Source organism: Tachysurus fulvidraco, chromosome 12 (assembly GCF_022655615.1).
Source record: "Tachysurus fulvidraco isolate hzauxx_2018 chromosome 12, HZAU_PFXX_2.0, whole genome shotgun sequence".
Classification (NCBI taxonomy): Eukaryota; Metazoa; Chordata; class Actinopteri; order Siluriformes; family Bagridae; genus Tachysurus; species Tachysurus fulvidraco.
The window spans coordinates 15,182,622-15,200,013 of NC_062529.1; the positions used below are offsets into that span (position 1 = coordinate 15,182,622).

The 17,392-nt window shown below is 35.0% G+C and overlaps 2 protein-coding genes across 3 annotated transcripts in view; one reads left to right on the forward strand and one right to left on the reverse strand.

Moving 5' to 3' along the window:
• The window catches only part of LOC113659633 (1-phosphatidylinositol 4,5-bisphosphate phosphodiesterase beta-4), a 48,117-nt gene extending 44,209 nt beyond the window's left edge, over positions 1-3,908 (forward strand). The window contains exon 38 of one of the 2 annotated variants that reach the window (XM_047821564.1): positions 3,770-3,908. In XM_047821564.1, coding sequence (XP_047677520.1) covers positions 3,770-3,792 — 23 coding nt within the window. In that variant the 3' untranslated portion in view covers positions 3,793-3,908. The remainder of the gene's footprint in view (positions 1-3,769) is intronic. The other variant, XM_027172522.2, reaches the window with a different exon arrangement.
• tpo (thyroid peroxidase) lies at positions 1,690-16,253 on the reverse strand. The gene is made up of 11 exons (XM_047821566.1): positions 16,171-16,253; positions 15,055-15,145; positions 14,803-14,966; positions 13,396-13,528; positions 12,442-12,571; positions 11,069-11,275; positions 8,719-9,231; positions 6,064-6,322; positions 3,779-3,949; positions 3,381-3,618; positions 1,690-3,080 (listed from the first exon to the last, which is right to left on the reverse strand). Exons 1-11 carry the CDS (start codon positions 16,247-16,249, stop codon positions 2,858-2,860), a joined length of 2,208 nt encoding a protein of 735 aa, XP_047677522.1. The 5' UTR covers positions 16,250-16,253; the 3' UTR covers positions 1,690-2,857.
• Between the last annotated feature and the right edge of the window lie 1,139 nt (positions 16,254-17,392).

Below are 17,392 nucleotides of genomic sequence, written 5' to 3' on the forward strand. Positions count from 1 at the left end.
TCTGTCTTTTTATGTTTCTAGACTGTCTTGAGAGAGTTCCAGCTTAGTTTCCTAAACATTTCTGGCTCAGTCATAGTTCAGGATTAGCAAACCTTCTCAAAGTAACACGCAGTGTGTTGGATTGGAAATTAACTGCTCATTCTCCATCTCACCTGGGAGCCTGCAAGATTTTTAGCACTACACATTGAAGTCATCCTCTGCAGTTCAGCCAAAAACTTAATTAAGCCAGATCTCTCTTTACTGCAATATGTAGTCCATCAGTCAGGACATGTTTGATGTTTTCTTCTTTAGTTGTGCATTAGAGATACAAGGCTAAAGTGATCCACAAAGCAACATAGGTCAATAACAGTCTACTCAGTGAGTCAAAAATATATAAAATTTAAATATATTATGTAGGGATTAAATATTTATTAAAATAATGATGCATCTCAAAATTGTCAATAATATATATATATATATATATATATATATATATATATATATATATATATATATATATATATATATATATATATATATATATTGTCTCAAGCAATACTGCAATACTGGTAGTATTTTAATTACCCAGCCACTATATGATTCATCAAGGCATCAAGTGCTTGGGTATAGTCTACTATACTATTACTGGATCCAGCCTGAGCTTCTGAGAGATAAGTTAGATTGCATGGGAGTGGACCATTATCCATCTGGATGCTGGATTACCTGACAAACCGACCAAAGTATGTGAGGTATTGACTGTGAGTCAGACATGGTAGTCTGCAACACTGGTGCCTCACAGGGAACGTTCCTGGCTCTGTTCCTCTTCACCGTCTTGACTGCAGACTTCATGCTCAGCTCAGCAACCTGTCACCTGCAGAGGTTCTCTGATGACTGCCATCGTTGGCCTAATCACAGAGGATGATGACAGGGAGTACAGAGGACTGATCCAGAACAGGATTAGTGCCAGTGAAGCTGCCTCCAGATAAATGCGAGGAAGACTAAAGAACTGGTAGTGGATTTCCACAGGGCAAAAGGGCAGAGCAGACTCATTCTGTTGAAGAGACTAAGTTCTTTTGGTGTGCAGGGAGTACTACTGAAGAGCTTTTTTGACTCTGTCTTCTATGGAGTGGTTTGCTGGTGCAGCAGTATCTCTACAGTACTTCAGGCAGGAAGAGGCTGGACAAGCTGATAAGGAAGGCCAGCTCAGTCCTTGGGATTCTCCTGAACACTATATGAGGTGGGGGCCAAGCTATCATCATTGATGAAGAATGACTCTTATTCCATGTACGAAACAGCTTCATCTATGAGCAGCTCCTTCAGTGACAAACTGTTACATCCGTGTCGAATGGAGAGATACCAAAGGTCTGTTCTCCCTGTTGCTATTAGACTGTATAATCAGAGCTGCTCCCAGTGAACCAGTCACCATAATGCACACTGTTATAACTGTTTTAATAACTGTGCAGTAAAAATAACTTACATTTTTGTACAATACCATAATGCACCATAATCACCATAATGCACACTGTTTAACACCAGTTTTTAAACTGTACAATATTACATAGTGCAATTTGCTTGAAAGTGTAACTACCATATTGTTTGCTACTTTTCTTTTGTATTTATACACTGTAATGTATATTTGTATCATGTTTCTACTTTATATTTGCACATTTTGTCTTTGGCTGCTGTAACAGAAATTACCCCACTGTGGGACAAATAAAGGTATACTGTATCTTCTCTTCTCTTCTCTTCTCTTCTCTTCTCTTCTCTTCTCTTCTCTTCTCTTCTCTTCTCTTCTCTTCTCTTTGTAGCATTAGTTGATATCAAGAGACTATACCCATAAATTGTTTGATGTAATTTAGTAAGGTACAATACGTATCACAAGAGTCTTTCCATTGTCAAGAATATAAAGACTCACAAATATCAAGAAAGAGCCAAACAATTGCAGTTACATATATTATTTTATCATTGCTGTTAGAGATCTATCAGAAAACTCTATTTCGATAGTTGTTGCAGAATCAAGTAATACAGCCACACAAAGTAGGTACAGAACATAAATATTTGCATGACTGTGCCAATAAGTGTCTATAAAACTGATGCCATTTTTATGATTTAAAACTTTATTCTCTCAGTGGGTTATTTCAAAAGTATTTATTTATTCAGAATAATAATTTCCCAGCCTGTCCTAAAGAACTATGAAAGAGAGGCTGAGAAATAGAGAGGAGAACATGATAGAATTTGCTTGATTTAAACTGTGAATATTGAGGTAAAATCAGTGAAAACATGACAACCGAGCAAAAACTGCCCAGACCAATCATATGCTCTATTCATATCATTTGGAAATAAATGCTATTCCCACTTTCAGCCTGGAGGGGAAAAGGAATGTTGTGCCTTCTTCCTTAATTCTCTCACACTGATGCAAAGTAATTCGGGAAATTCCATAAACACCCAGTTTATCAATGTATAAACTGCATGTGTTTAATCACAAACTTACCTCAAAATACATTGTTTTGCTTATTTTTGGCATTTATGCATTGAGTAAACTTAAAACGCATAACAGAGTCATAGCTGAGAAAGTAATGCCATTCACTAAGGCCAGGTTTAGAAAGTAAGAAAGGTTTAATCACCACACAATCATTTTTTAATCAACCAAATTTATATTACTAGATTCAGATATACAATAAACATAGTTGACCATAGTTGTATTACATTAAAGTACCATTTTAGCTGTATCTACAGCATCAATAGATCAATTAACCTACTTTCTAATTGAGTCATTGTCCTTAGATTTATTTTCAAATTTAACCCCACCAGGTAGCTACATTCAGCCATCTAGTATAGAGAGGATACTTTATATAGTTATAGTGCTGTAATTTCTCAGTTAACATGTACTACATTTTTCTGGGTTCTCCTTCCATACATCCAGGTCCATTGAAGGTATGATGGTGCATGAGCGAAAGTGTTCAGGGTACTTTCCTGCACTGAAGGGATCAATGGGAACCTCTGTCAGCCCACTGTTGTCACATAATACTCGAGACAGTGAATGTCTCTGTAGCTCTTGTCTTTGCTGCTGGGAAAATACACCTGGCTTTTCCCACCAGAATCTGAAACACATACAGTGCATCCAGGATTTGGCTGACACATCATTTTGTGACTGTAGAAAGGCATTTTAAAATTCTCCATGTAAGTTCAATTACAGGTCATTTATTTTACTGTATTGATATTTTTCTGTATCAAGAAAATGAACTGCCATTGTGTCGTCAGCTTTGTGCTCGGGTCTTCATCAGTGAATATTTGAAGACTTACAGTAGGCAGGAAGGAATGAGTGTTAAGTCTAATTTTACATGTCTTCCAAGCCAATATACTATACACTACTTGCAATAACCATGGACTAATCTACTTACCTGTCACCTTCTCTGAGCATCTTCATCTGTTTTCCGATCAAGCATGCAAATAGAGGTCCTGTCCTCGTGCCAGGTACTGGATCCTCAAGCAGACCTGCCAGCCACACATCAATATTATCAGGATGCCCATAAAGATCCATTATCTTTTCCACCAAAGCCCTGTCATGTATCACATCCTTCAGATCTGCTTTGCTTTGCACTCTGTCATATCCACAAAACACCCTCCAGTCATTGTAACCTGAAATGCATTTTAAAGCGATGATATTATATTTAGCCTTAAGTGTTGCTCGAAGCATGTCTGTACAGTCACTGTCATTTATCTAACAATTTAACAGTCTGTAATTTGTATAACAGACTCTAATTTACATTGTGTGTGCTTCTTTTGGCAGCGCATTCACCTGGCAGGCCGTGATCTCGTCCTCTTTGGAGGTTTAAAGCTGCCAGATCAAGTGCCTCTGGAATAGTGAGCACCATGAGTTTCTCCTTCAGCTCCTCATTCATCAGATGATGTTGGTTTTGTCTGGCAGCTGGCTGACTTATGAGACCTCGTAATATTGGATCCAGTCCTCCTTGAGAGAGGAAACAGCCAGAGAGGCTATACTTCAATTGTTACATACAGATATAAATATCATACCTTTATGTTTAAAGCCTTTTTTCATTTTAAACTGTTTTATATACACAAACAACTAAACATATACTGCATGTAAAAATAAATATAGAAATAGACTCTAATTCAACACCTGCATTAGCAATGCCCTTCCTAATCAAAAAATATGTAAATGTATTTATTTTTAAAGCAGTAAATTATAAAAAGTAAAGTTTAAAAATTTAAAGAGTAAAAAGTAAACTTTTCTATTGGAAATGTAATTAAGTATGAGTAAAATATCAATTTCAGTAAAGCTCAACTATATAGTGGCAAAATATTAATTTAATAATGAAGTACAATCACGCATGTCCATTGTCTTTGAAATTAGTAATATTAAATTGTAAGTGTAATTGTACTTCGGTTGTAATGAAATTGTAATGAAATTGCAATTGAATTAGAATCTAATTCAACATCTGCATTAACAATGCCTTTCCTAATAAAAAAAATATGTAAAGGTATTTATTTTTAAAGCAGCAAATGGAGCACCATTTTTCCATTTACTATTTTAAAGTTGTTGTAATTGCATAGGGGAGTCACAGTGGTGCAGTGGGTAATTGCAGGCTCACAGCTCCAGGGTCCATGATTCAATCGTGACCTCAGGTTACTATCGATTTTCTGTGCATGTTCTCCTCATGTCTGGTTTTCTTCCATTTCCCAAAAAACAGTGAAGGGAACACACCCACTGTAGGGACATTACAAACTGAAATGATCACTTTAAAAGGATCCTCAACATTTTTGATGAGAAACCTTAAGATCGTTTTAAGTTTAAAACTATTGTCTTAAAAACTTAATTCAGTCTCTGTAACTTTGTTGATAATGTACATGACTAATGTTTGCATTTACTTTTAATGCATTTGGCAGATGCCTTTCTCCAGAAAGACTTACAGAAGTGATTTAAAGTCTCTATAAATAAATACATCAATAATGGTTGACTAGGCCTATTGACTAAGAATACCATCAGGATAAAAACTCTGTTGTCAGAAAATATTACAGTGTAGTTTGATAATTGGAAGTAAAATATAATGTAAATTCCAAATATTTACCATTTGGTAGAATTTGTCTTGCTGCCTAAACTACTGTTTTTGTTAAAGGAATCTTTTCTAGTCTAATCCAGTTTTATAAAAGAAAACATGAAGGCTAAGTTAATGTTAGCAGAACTTTCCCTATATACAAAAAATAACTCTTTTCTCAAATATGAAGGTCTACATAAAAATTTAAAGAGTAAAAAGTAAAGTTTTTTTTATTTGAAATGTAATTATGTATGTAATATGTAAGTATGAGTAAAATATCAATTGCAGTAAAACTCAACTATAGTAAGAATATGCCAAAATAATTCTTGTTAATTACAAAGTACATTCATGCATGTCCATTATCTTTGGAATTAGTAATATTCAATTGTAAATGGAATAAAAATGCATGCCAAATAATATTTTTCATGTAGGTTTTTTGTTTTCATCACTGTTCAGCCCATAGCTTTTAAAATATGTATAAAAATCAGACTACATGAACTGTACCTCCTGAATATTACATGGCAGCCTGAGGAAGTTTTTGTTACTTAGTTGGAATGTTGATTATTAAATTATGTTATGTTAACATATTCGTTCAACTGCGTTCCAAATGGCAGCTAATAACAACCCCTACAGAGGGGAACTCTCCAGAGCTCTCACTGCAATATACTGTAATACATACAGAAGTCTGGAAAATGCCTTCTAGATATGGAAGTGAACAACGTGTCTGCTTGTGATGATGGATCCATGAGTTACATACCAAAGTGCGAATATCATACAGTACTTCCTTTAATTAGTTTTCTTGGACTTGTGGGCTGCCTGCATATGAGCATGTGAGCAATCAAATTTTAACATTAATATATTCAGTTTTACTGTTTTCTGCCTTATCTGTATGAATCAGCATGATAATGAAGGCAGAGAAAATGTTTCAGCTTTTCATTTTCTGCTTTTTCTTTGAAGTATTTTTCTGAAAATTATAGTGACTGAGGTATACAGAAGTATCAACAAGCAAAGCAGAACAAACATGTACCTTCTTTGATTATTCGCCATGGACTGAAGAAGGTTTGATGCAGTTTTAAGGAAGGAAAGGTGTCATGCTCTTGGAAACTCTCGTTCAGTCTTCTGATGTGTGTCGAGATGGTGGCATGGCCGAAGCGGAATGCAGCGGTGGCGAAAACATTGGAGATGGAAGGATTTATCGCATCATCATAACCATCATAAGGTCCAATGGTTTGATTAAAGGTTTCTTCTCCTATGATTTTTGGAATATAATCTCTCATGGTGATGATCTGTAAAGAGAGCACACAGCCTTGATTAAGATCTAAGGTTTATTTGGAAAGTTGAGGAAAATCATTAATACACTTCAACCGATAAAATCTAAGTCTTACCAGGTTTAAAAGTGTAAAGGTATAAGTGTGACACATGAGACGAAGGAAAAAAGACTGAAATTTCAGATGGTACACTTGAGTAGCTCAGCTCCAGGTTTGTTCACTGAGGTCTGCATAATGTTTGCTATCTAGGATGCTGTATATGTGCTCAACTGGAAATCTATGTGTAAAATGGCAATTTGGCAAATACTGAAGTGTGAGATTAGATAAGATAGTATGTTTCTTTCCCCTGTGCTATCCCTCAAAACACCATCTGGCCTTATAACTCTTTGTGTAAGTTAACTTGTAAAAAGAAAGAGAGAGAGAGAGAGCGAAGAAAAGAAAAAAGTAAATAGCTAAGCTGACCTCTAGAATCCTTACTGTAGCTGTTTCAGTGGACTGTCTGTCTGACTAAAGGGTTTCCCTGCACTGTCTCCTTAGCAGCAGGGTTGCATATATTGAAACTCACTGTTCATGAAGACTATAATGTAACTGCTTCACCACCAGGCACCGGAAACCATTTTTTATTGCTTTTTTTGTGAATTCAGTCCCTCTGGGACTTTGTTAAAACAGTGCACACTCTGCTTGACGCATCCCATCTACTTCTGTCTCATAGCACTTCAGAGTGTCTTTCTCTGCCACTTTAATTTAAGGGGCATGAGCTGCATTCAACCTTATAGATCCTTTTGTGGCCAAGGTTTCTTTGATCTAGAGTAGAATGCTCAAAGAGGACAGACATTAGGTTTGTGGCTGACAGCCTTTAATCCAAAAAAATTATTCTCTTCTAAGTGTGGTGAATCATGTTTCCTTTTGCCAGTAAAGGCTGGCCATGATATTAAATTTGAGCTAAAATCCAGTAGCTTTGGCAACTAATCTATTAGGGTTGGCCAGTTAGGTAATGAGGTCTCCTTGATGGCATAATAAGAATGATATGGGACAAACTTGTACATACATGAACACACTCATACTTTAAAGCATTCATGATTTCAAGTGTTTCAATTCTGTCATCCTACTGTGTTCATGCTTTAACTGTTTTGAAAGAAATCAGCCCCAGTCTTGCTTCTTCATGCCAATTTTTCATCTTATGACCACTGGTGGTGCTGTTGAGCCTGGGTCCAAAAAAGGATTCATGATCATACATCTTAAGACATAATAGCTCTGATGTGGCTGCCAAAAACAAATCATTACATTTATTTTTTGTTTGTAACAGAGAGGCAGGTCTTAGACCTACTAATCCATTCATGCCATCTGCCACTGCTATTTGCACTCAGAGCATTTGAAATTCTTCAGCGGTCTTAATGGAACAATACATTCAGAAAGGAAAAAGAGCTTCAGTATCCATTATGGAAATGATTTTGCTAATTATATGGTAGTTAATTTTCCTGGGTACTGTTAATAATACATATAAAAGAATCAGCACTCTGGCAGCAGAAAAGAAGCATATTGCGGTTACAGTATGGGTTACAGAGCATGTGAGCGCTGATCTATGTTGAAATCTCTAGAGAAAGATTTGAAGCTGCACAAGCAAAGATGAAACTATTTTCCTCCTACACTGCTCTCGGTAAAGATGGCCAATTGTCTAGCATGAGGTTTTCTACTATGTTCCTTCTATCAGCTTTGGTAAAATTATAGCTATAACTAAGCCATTGCTGCTGTGCTTTTGAAACTGAAAATCCTCACCTGGAACGAAGGCACAATGTCATACCCTATAGCATAATTTCAGTTTGGTGAAGTTTTGTTAATTTTCTTAATGCTTAAGGGATATTTGTAATGTTGCAGTGATATATACAGTAAAGTACATAATGCACAGTTTTCTTATCTTCTTTAATACTGTAAAGCTGAGGCATGTACATTTATGCAGTTTAGAGAATAGGACCCAAATCCTGAGAGCTTCATCATTAGTAATCACGCATTAGAGGTCAAGTTTGTGAAGCATAAGTAATTTATGGAATGTATTTTACATAAATTAACTCGAGAAGTCATGTTTCATTGCAGTCATTGTTCAACTTCAGCAGTAAGATAATTTTGATTTAATTATACCCCAGGGCTTTTCCAGTTTTGAGCAATAGTGCTTAAACTTCATCCCAATCTTAAATTATTACTCAATGAATGTTAAATTGATATTAATGTTTGAGTTTTATTTTGAGTTCTGCTACAATTAACGTGTTGTAAGATTTCCAGTTTTGCTATACAAACAGGACGTTTCTCCCACCACATGGCACGACAGCCATTATGCAGAGATGATCGATTGTTTTCAAACACCAGCCAAGCTGTTTGTTACCCTGATATGAGTAGGAGATGTTGTGAATTTCTTATACCTGATGCAAAGCTCCGACGATTTTCCGGCTCTCTTGATAGATCGTGTTGGCGCTCCAGTGGGTGTTCAGTTCTTTCAGTTGTGTGGCAATGCGATTGTGCTCTCTCACCCAAACTGTGTGAAGAGCAATCAGAGGCAGAATCTCATTCACCCTGCTATCTCCAGCAAGAAAACACTCCAGGCGTTTTCTCAGGCCTGTACCTGGCTCTTGAAAGCATGCAGACGTGGGCTTATTGACAAACGGCAGGTAAGCACGACCTGCTGTATCAGTGTGCTCACTGTTAACTGTGAGCAAGCCCTCAGAGCTTGAGAAGTTCCTGAGCATTTTCTGTAATTCAATAGAGTGTCCATAGACAGTAGAAGCATCGAGGAAGGAAGTGATTGAATTCATCTGCTGTCTCTGCAGCAGCTGTTGTGGGTGTAGAGTGTGTGTCGGGCCATTTAGGCAGGCTGGTGCGGAGCGGAAAAATGGGAGACAGCTCTTACTTCCAAATAGTTCATCATGCAGAGGAATCTGTGACACACACAAACACACAGTCAAATACTGTACAAGGGCACAGAGAGAACATTATGTATTCCATGTGTTCTTTTTTTCCTTCTTAATAACCAGTTGTCTCGTCTCTAAACATCTTAAACCAAAGCTATCACAGAACTATCCATATTGACCCTTCAGCCCAGTAAATACTGCCTCAAACAATTCTCAATTCAGAGTAAATTAAACTGATGATAATGTTTAAAAATCCTTTGTATGATATCTGCACTTTGTAAAGGGGGCAACTAAAGTACTTTATCCAAAGCACATCTTTAGAATATTTTTTATTTAAATATCACACACACACACACACACACACACACACACACACACACACACACAAGCACACACACATAGACATATATATATATATATATATATATATATATATATATATATATATATATATATATATATATATATATATATATATGCGCAATGGTTTTAATAAGATTCTGGTGTAGTGCAGCTTGACCATAAATAAATAAATGTAATGAACCATACAGCAGCAGTTTTGTTATAATTCTCTAGATCTTTTTATTTCTTTTTTTAAACTGTTTAATCCTTTCTAGTTTCAGAGCTGAGGATTCTGTAAATGAGCTCCATGCCCACAGATAAGTTAGAATAACTCTAGCCTGGAGGTTCAGGGCAATGCTTCTGACAAAAGGCCATTTTCAGTCAAAGATTACTGGCCAGTCACATTCGTTTCATTTCACTATATAGTTTGTTTGCTGTGAAGTCGTTCTCTGGAACACAGCTTGCACGTTCCTAAAATAGCTCTGCTGCTCAGGGGCAGTATTCAATGCTGCAGGCTACCATGCTGAAGATGAGCTTAGTTTTGATCTCTACAGCATGCTCAGGGAAATACATGTATAGATGTATATGATGAGTTTTGTTTGCATTCTGTATAACTGCATCTTTACAAATTAGCCAACATAGACTGAATTATTTATTTTGAGCTGTGCCATGGATTTATAGATTGTATTTTCCACAGCTTTTGGAAGGCAGTTACTTAAAACCAGCAGGAGACCCACATCCTACTGTGCCCATCACTAACATATGTGTTAGCAATGTGTTTGAATTTGTTACTTATTGATCATTTATTCTGATGAATATCATAATATTTGTATATATACTGGGATATTTGCCCAAGAACAAATACAAATAAATTCCAGTGTCAGCGATTGCCTTCTTGCCTTTGGCTGAGGATACTGAGATTAGTTAGCTTTGTAATTTCTTACTGTATTTTTAGAAGCAATCAATGAGATATTCACTATTTAATTTTGGGCTTCTGTCACAGATACTGATTGTCCACATTTAAAATGACCTTCCCTGAACTGTGCCATATACGTTCACACCTTACTATAGGGGGCTGGCAATATCATTAACATTCTACATTTTGAGACATTGACATTACAGTTTAAGGTTCTGTCAGTCAATTCAATGATTTCTGGATGCTGAACTGTAAAATTGCACTTTATTCCTAAATTCTCAACTGACAAAACACATTTCACTGAACATAACAACAATAACAAAAAAATATTTATTGCAACTTTAATAAGAATGGACTGTGATTTCGACCAAACGAAAAAATTAAATAAGCAAACAATGAAGCATGGACCCCATGGTTACACTTCACAGACCATTCGAGAAAGTGTACTTCAGAGAACATTTTGGCACCTTTATATCTGACAGACTGACACTGCATTTGTAAGAAAAAAAAAAAAAAAAAAAAAGGTCATTTTTGAAAATACTTGATTCAAACAATCTTGTGGCATTTTTGCTTGTCTGATTGCTGACATTTATGTGTGGATGTTACCTGAATTGGAAAGCAAGGATTGGAATTTCCACACATGTGTAGGCAGTTGACTCCCTCCAAAAATGCTGCTTTGCTTGTGCTTTGAGGAGTGAAGGAGATGTCATGGTCTATATACTGACCCCAGTCCACCAGCATCTGGGAATACGCCTCATCTTCTAAGCAGCACTCGCTGGAGATTTGCATAATTTTGTTGCTGACTTCCCGAACCTTAAAATATGATTGATGTGATGTTTAAATCAGACAAGACTAATGTGATTAATGTCCTCAGCTCCTACACCGAAAATGCTTTAGTAATTTTATGTGTTGTTTTTCTAGCCTCACTCTTCAGTTGTCAGGCCTTTGCCCAGTTCTAAATAAATAATTCTACCTGTCTCATACATTTTAATGTGGACACTAAGTCTTCCATTTACTTAAGAGATGAGCAGAAAGACCACTAAGATTTTTCAGGGGCTGAAACACTTCAGATGTATTGCTGTGAGGAAGATTGAATCTGTTGTGATCTTAAACGTTGTCTAAATTCAACAGGATTGAGGCAAAGTTTTTGAGCTGTAGAGTTTACTAAGTGAAATCAGCCTCCACTTTCACCTTTTCTTTGGTTTTCTGTGAGAAATACTTCCAATTTGTATGTGATCAAAGTCGATGTGTTTTCAGAAGCATTTGTGGAGATAAACACATGCCATAATAGCAGATCACAAGGAGGCCTATTATTCATTCATTTGAAATATTTAGATATTTATTAAATATCATATATACATATTAATCTCAGTCTCACATCACATTAAACAATTATCTATTATAAATGTATTATATCGCAAACCTATATATATAGTTTCAATCTCTTTGAGTTCTGAAAAAATCCTTTCTGAAGATATTTCTTTTTCTATTTATTTATGATCACCTTGCCTAATAAATGTTTAATTAACAGCCATGAAGACAAGGGTATGAATTTTTACTGCCTAATCTGTCTGGAAATGTAATAAAATGGACCCATTAGGATATATTTTTGGAATTTTTTGTTTACAGGATGAGCCTTGAGGGGACACTAGGGGACATTATATAAAATTGATGTTGGATGCCAGGTGCCAAAAGTGATAGAACAGCTGGGGTGGAAACTTTAAGGATGCAAAATAAATAAATAAATCCAGAATAGAGTAAAATGTGTGTAAAAGTGTTCATAATTTTGTGCACGGGTAATGACAAAAAAAATTAAGTTGAACATTTAAGTGAATACTGGGGCTTGCAATTATAGTTCATTATCGTTTTATTTTTTTAATTACATTTTAATTGTGATATTTATCAACTCTTGAGCTTAATACTCTTGTTTTTCATGTTTCTGTTTCATGATTAAGTGTGTATGAGTGTCTGTAGCTTACAGGGGGAAGATGGAAGCCTCTGTACTGGTGCCCAATGTTCCAGCCTTTTGGTTGGCTTTCTCCATCCTCATACTCTGCTGGGAGCCATCTGGCCAAGACCGTGCTGGCTGCTCCCCAAAGAGGTTTATTTCTGAATAACAAAGTGCATTTGTATGTTCCATGAAATACAGTACCACATATTTTTAAAGATGTATTCAAATCAATCCTAATCAAATGTATTTGCATATTGTGCTGCAGAGAGAAACACTCTTAGTCATGTAATATAACTACAATAAAACTACATTATAGTAGTTCTAAAACTACATTATAGATACACACACATATATCTTTTGTGGATACAATTCAATATTGACGTGCATGCACAATCATTTTCAGGATGAGCAACTAATAATCCGAGAACAAGTAATTATTCTGTATTTAAAAAAATAAAAAATAAAAAGATAATCATACACACAAGCAGGTGATATACATATTGACCAATGGCAAAAATAATTTCAAACATATGTTCCAATAATTCCAATACCATATGTTCATTAATAAACCTAGTTTTTAAATAATGATACAGTGTGCCTTTGAGCCAGAGAAGCTCGGCCTGAACCCTGTAATGTCGCACACTAAAGCAGCAGCTTTAAATATTGATTTCAAGCATCTCTCTGTGAGCTGGACACATTTGGTGCAGTAATGCATGATTCTCACACTGCTTAGTGTTTTTCTTTAGTTGCTTTCACATTCAAGCTGCAAAAATAAAATAGCCTCTATCCGCTCCACAAGCCCTGACCTATCCTATCTGTCATGGCTCATCTTATCAACTTGGCCTTGTTGCTTCAGCAAAATGTCAGGGTCTGGTTAGCATGAGAGCAAGCACAGCACTGATTAATATGGTTTCAAATAAGCTTGGGAGATGGGCATTGTGCAATGTGTTATGGATGAATTATTAAGTGAGTAGCTATCTACCTGTTATTGCACACTCCAGAGATGGTGCGGTATTTCTCAGAATCTCCTCCTATGGGACAGCTGGCTGGCTGTAGGGGTGAAGGACACCCAGACAGGTTTGCTATCAGCTTTACTTCCTCCAGGGAAAGGAACTCTAAAAAAATAGCTAATTAATTGACTCATTTAAATTTAAATATTCCAATTCTTTTGAGTAAGTTGTCCTTTTTTCATTAAACATGCATTACTGGGATTAATGTAACACCTTTATAACTAAGTGTGCACATGGTCACTCTGACATTTCACTCCTGCTAAATGCTGCTCTGGCAAGAAGTGTATTCTCCGGCACTTATACACCAGTGGCGTGAAATTCCCATATCTGATTGGTCATTAGGTGTTTTCTTTTTCACAGCTTTTTTTTTTATAGTGTTGGCTGTAATTCAAATCACATGTTTATGTTAATGCACTTGTGATAATACATTATAATTTCTACAGTAACAGCTTACTGACAGGGACTTGTTCGGCAGTCATGTCACATGTACTATGAAAGAAGGAATTAGTGGGTATTTAATGAAGAATAACACTGACATTGATATGGTCAAGCTTTATGAAACTAACCATTTATTTAATATACATAGAATAATTGTTTGATTGATTTGTTGCTGGTTTTTTCCACAGGTGAGTCTTCAGGACGTTCCGGTTCAAAATATCATGTCATGCTGCTTTTTTATTGTCTGATTAATGTGCCGAATTATAAAAGGTTTCAAACACTTAGAGACATGTTGTTATTGGAAAAAAATTAACTTCAGGGGTAGTGCTGCATCACATCACACCATACCATCAGGGATTGTTGTCTTAAAGCTGTAAACCTTGTCCAGTTACAGTACATTCCTTACTAAATCACATTTTTCAAACTGTAGGAATTTAGATATTCTGGCAGCAAAATACAGTATAATTTAATATAGTGATCACCAACCTGGAGATCTGCCTTCCTACAAATTCATTTCCAGTTCTAATCCAACACACCTGCTCTGCATAATCTGTCATTTTGATTAGCCAGAGCAGGACTGTTGGAATAGCAGCAGGAAGAGTTCTGTTGGAAGGTACATCACCAGGATCAGGAAGTGGCAGTACCACAAGGAGAAATCAGTTCATATGGTCATATGGGATACATTATAAAGAGATCTATAAAAAAATTATGTAAAAATAATAATAATAATAATAATAATCACGTTTAATAAAGGTTTTCTTATACTGAAAAGCAAAGTAATATTTTTTTTTCTAGAATACTAAATAGGTTTTTGGTAATGTATTGTTACAGTATAGTGTAGTGAGAGGTTAAGAAATAATATGAACAAGTCTTCCATAATTTCAAAATTTAACCGACATGTACTAATGTACGATTTTACTATTCTTAAAACAGAATCTTACCTGAAGCCGAGACTGATCTTTTCTGCCTCCTACTTTCCTTTTTCTTTAGAAGTTGCAGAATGGTTTGAAAGACTTCTGCTGCATTTATTATTTCATTACTTCCTGCTGCTGCTGCTTGTCTGGACAATGCAAACATCTCCGTGTAGGATGGCTGAGAGTGATTCCTGCCATCAAAAAAAACAAAGGCACTGTAAATCTATTCATTTCTTTTTTTAAATTAGTAATTTCTGCAAAATGTGTTGTTTACAGTACCTCTTTTCTGTCTCATGTAATGCTTTGTTGACCATCTGAAGACTCTCTTGTATTGAGGATATCAGCAGAGTTTCAGAATTGTTTAGTTTTTCTGTGAAATTCAAAGATGATTGTTTTTACTATTGATAATACTGTATAATACTTTATAGCATATTATTCAGTAACTGCTATTAAAACTATTAATGGCTATGGTAAAAATATAGAAAATGAATGTATTTATGAGACATGACAACCTGATTATTAAAGTTGGACAGGGTTAATACTACTACTACTACTACTACTACTACTACTACTACTACTACTACTACTACTACTACTCCTAAAATAATAATAATAATAATAATAATAATAATAATAATAATAATAATAATAATAATAATAATAATAATAATAATAATAATAATAATAATAATTGTATAAGTAATGGGTTTTAAGCAAATTTTGCGATGAACTGAATCTAATATTTTATTATTATTTTGATTGTAAAACTGACAAACAATTTACTCACAATTTTGGCATGCATGACTGAAGTAAAGCTTCCTAAATCCTCACCCAAACTATAAGATACATATCGTGAACAAAATAAAAACTAACCAAACATCAAAACAACTTTAGGAATCAAAATAATCTATGCCTTAATAATGCCTTAAGTCAGATTTTTTTTTTTATTACGTACATATAATCAAATGAATGGCCATGCAGACTTCTATATATTTGTCCGAAATTATTTATTATTTATTTTCACAATCATCTCAATGCAATGATTATCTTGCCTGTTCCAGTACATATAACTAAGAATATCTTATAGATAAATGTAACTCCTTTATTCCCTGAAAGAATCTGAATGTGAAAAGGTCAAATAATCTAAAATGCATCTGCTGAAAGATGAATATAGAGCTTAGTTAAGTACCAGGAATATTCACAAAGGCACATCTTATCTGAGTTACACCTGAGTTAATGACAATTTGATTTAAACCTCTGTGTACCTCATGTGATTATTTATGTTTCTGCTTTTTCACTATGCTCTTAGCTACAGTGGTAATATGCAAAATGAAGTATGATGTATAATGGACATAAATCGGATGTATATGAAGTGATGAATAAAACATGACCTACGTTCAGAAGGAGTTTTGTCTGTAGGTGTGCATGAAAACAAAATACAGCAAAGTAGCAGCCTGGGTGTAGAGTTGAACATTGTTACAGAGCTAAAACCAAAAAAATAAATAGGACATAAATAGACAATTTAAATTTACTACTGTTTTTTTGCAACTAACATATTCAACATCAAGGGTCATTTAACACAGAATATTTTACCACAGAAAGCATTTCAGGAGTAAGTGCAAATTATGCTCATATAAAAAATATATATAAAAATAAGTGTTCTTACTGCATGTCTCTCTGTGCGGTATCTTGCTCTCTATGTGTACTCACTCGTCTATGTTCTAGAGTTTTCTCCTCCTGAGATGACATAGTCATACCCTGCTGACTCCACACAAAAGCCACTTGATTTTCTATTCTTTTCTGCTGCTCTTCAAGTGCACAGCTTACGTAGGTAGAAGCCTCAAAAATATACACAGTACACTGACATTTACATCAAATTTGTCATATTGTCATCTAAAAAGTTACATTTATTTTTTAATCTAAAATGATATCTATCTATCTATCTATCTATCTATCTATCTATCTATCTATCTATCTATCTATCTATCTATCTATCTATCTATCTATCTATCTATCTATCTATCTATCTATCTATCTATAATTGTTTATAGCTAAACTAAAGATGTGTTTGCATCTTATTCTTTAATAAACTAGCCAAATCCATAATGAACACAATGTCAGGGAATTAATCAGAAGTAATTCTATATCCTGTAAATAATCATTTGCCATTAGCTGGAATTTGACTTGTTACTTAACCACTTACATTCAACTACTTGAATTGATTCTAGTCTACCTGATTCTAGAACCTGGCATTAACAAAGAAAAAAGCTACTGTACAGTAGTTAAATATAGGCAGTTAATTATATATTAATAAAACTTGCCTCAAATTGCTTTTTCAAATTTTTAACAGCATATTGAAGTATTTTACTAAGAATGATGAAGGGCTTGGGATTTTCACCCTCAAGGTCGACACTGCAGTCTGGTTACTTATAGTAGTTATAGTGCTAATTCCATTGTGTAGCATGAGAAAGATGACACGCTGCCACAACTGATTGGTTTATTGATGTTTATTTTTGTACCGATGAACTTGATTGGATGTCAAACCTGGTCTATTTGACTAATGTACACTCACCAAACACTTTATTAGGAACACCTACACATTCATGCAATTATATAT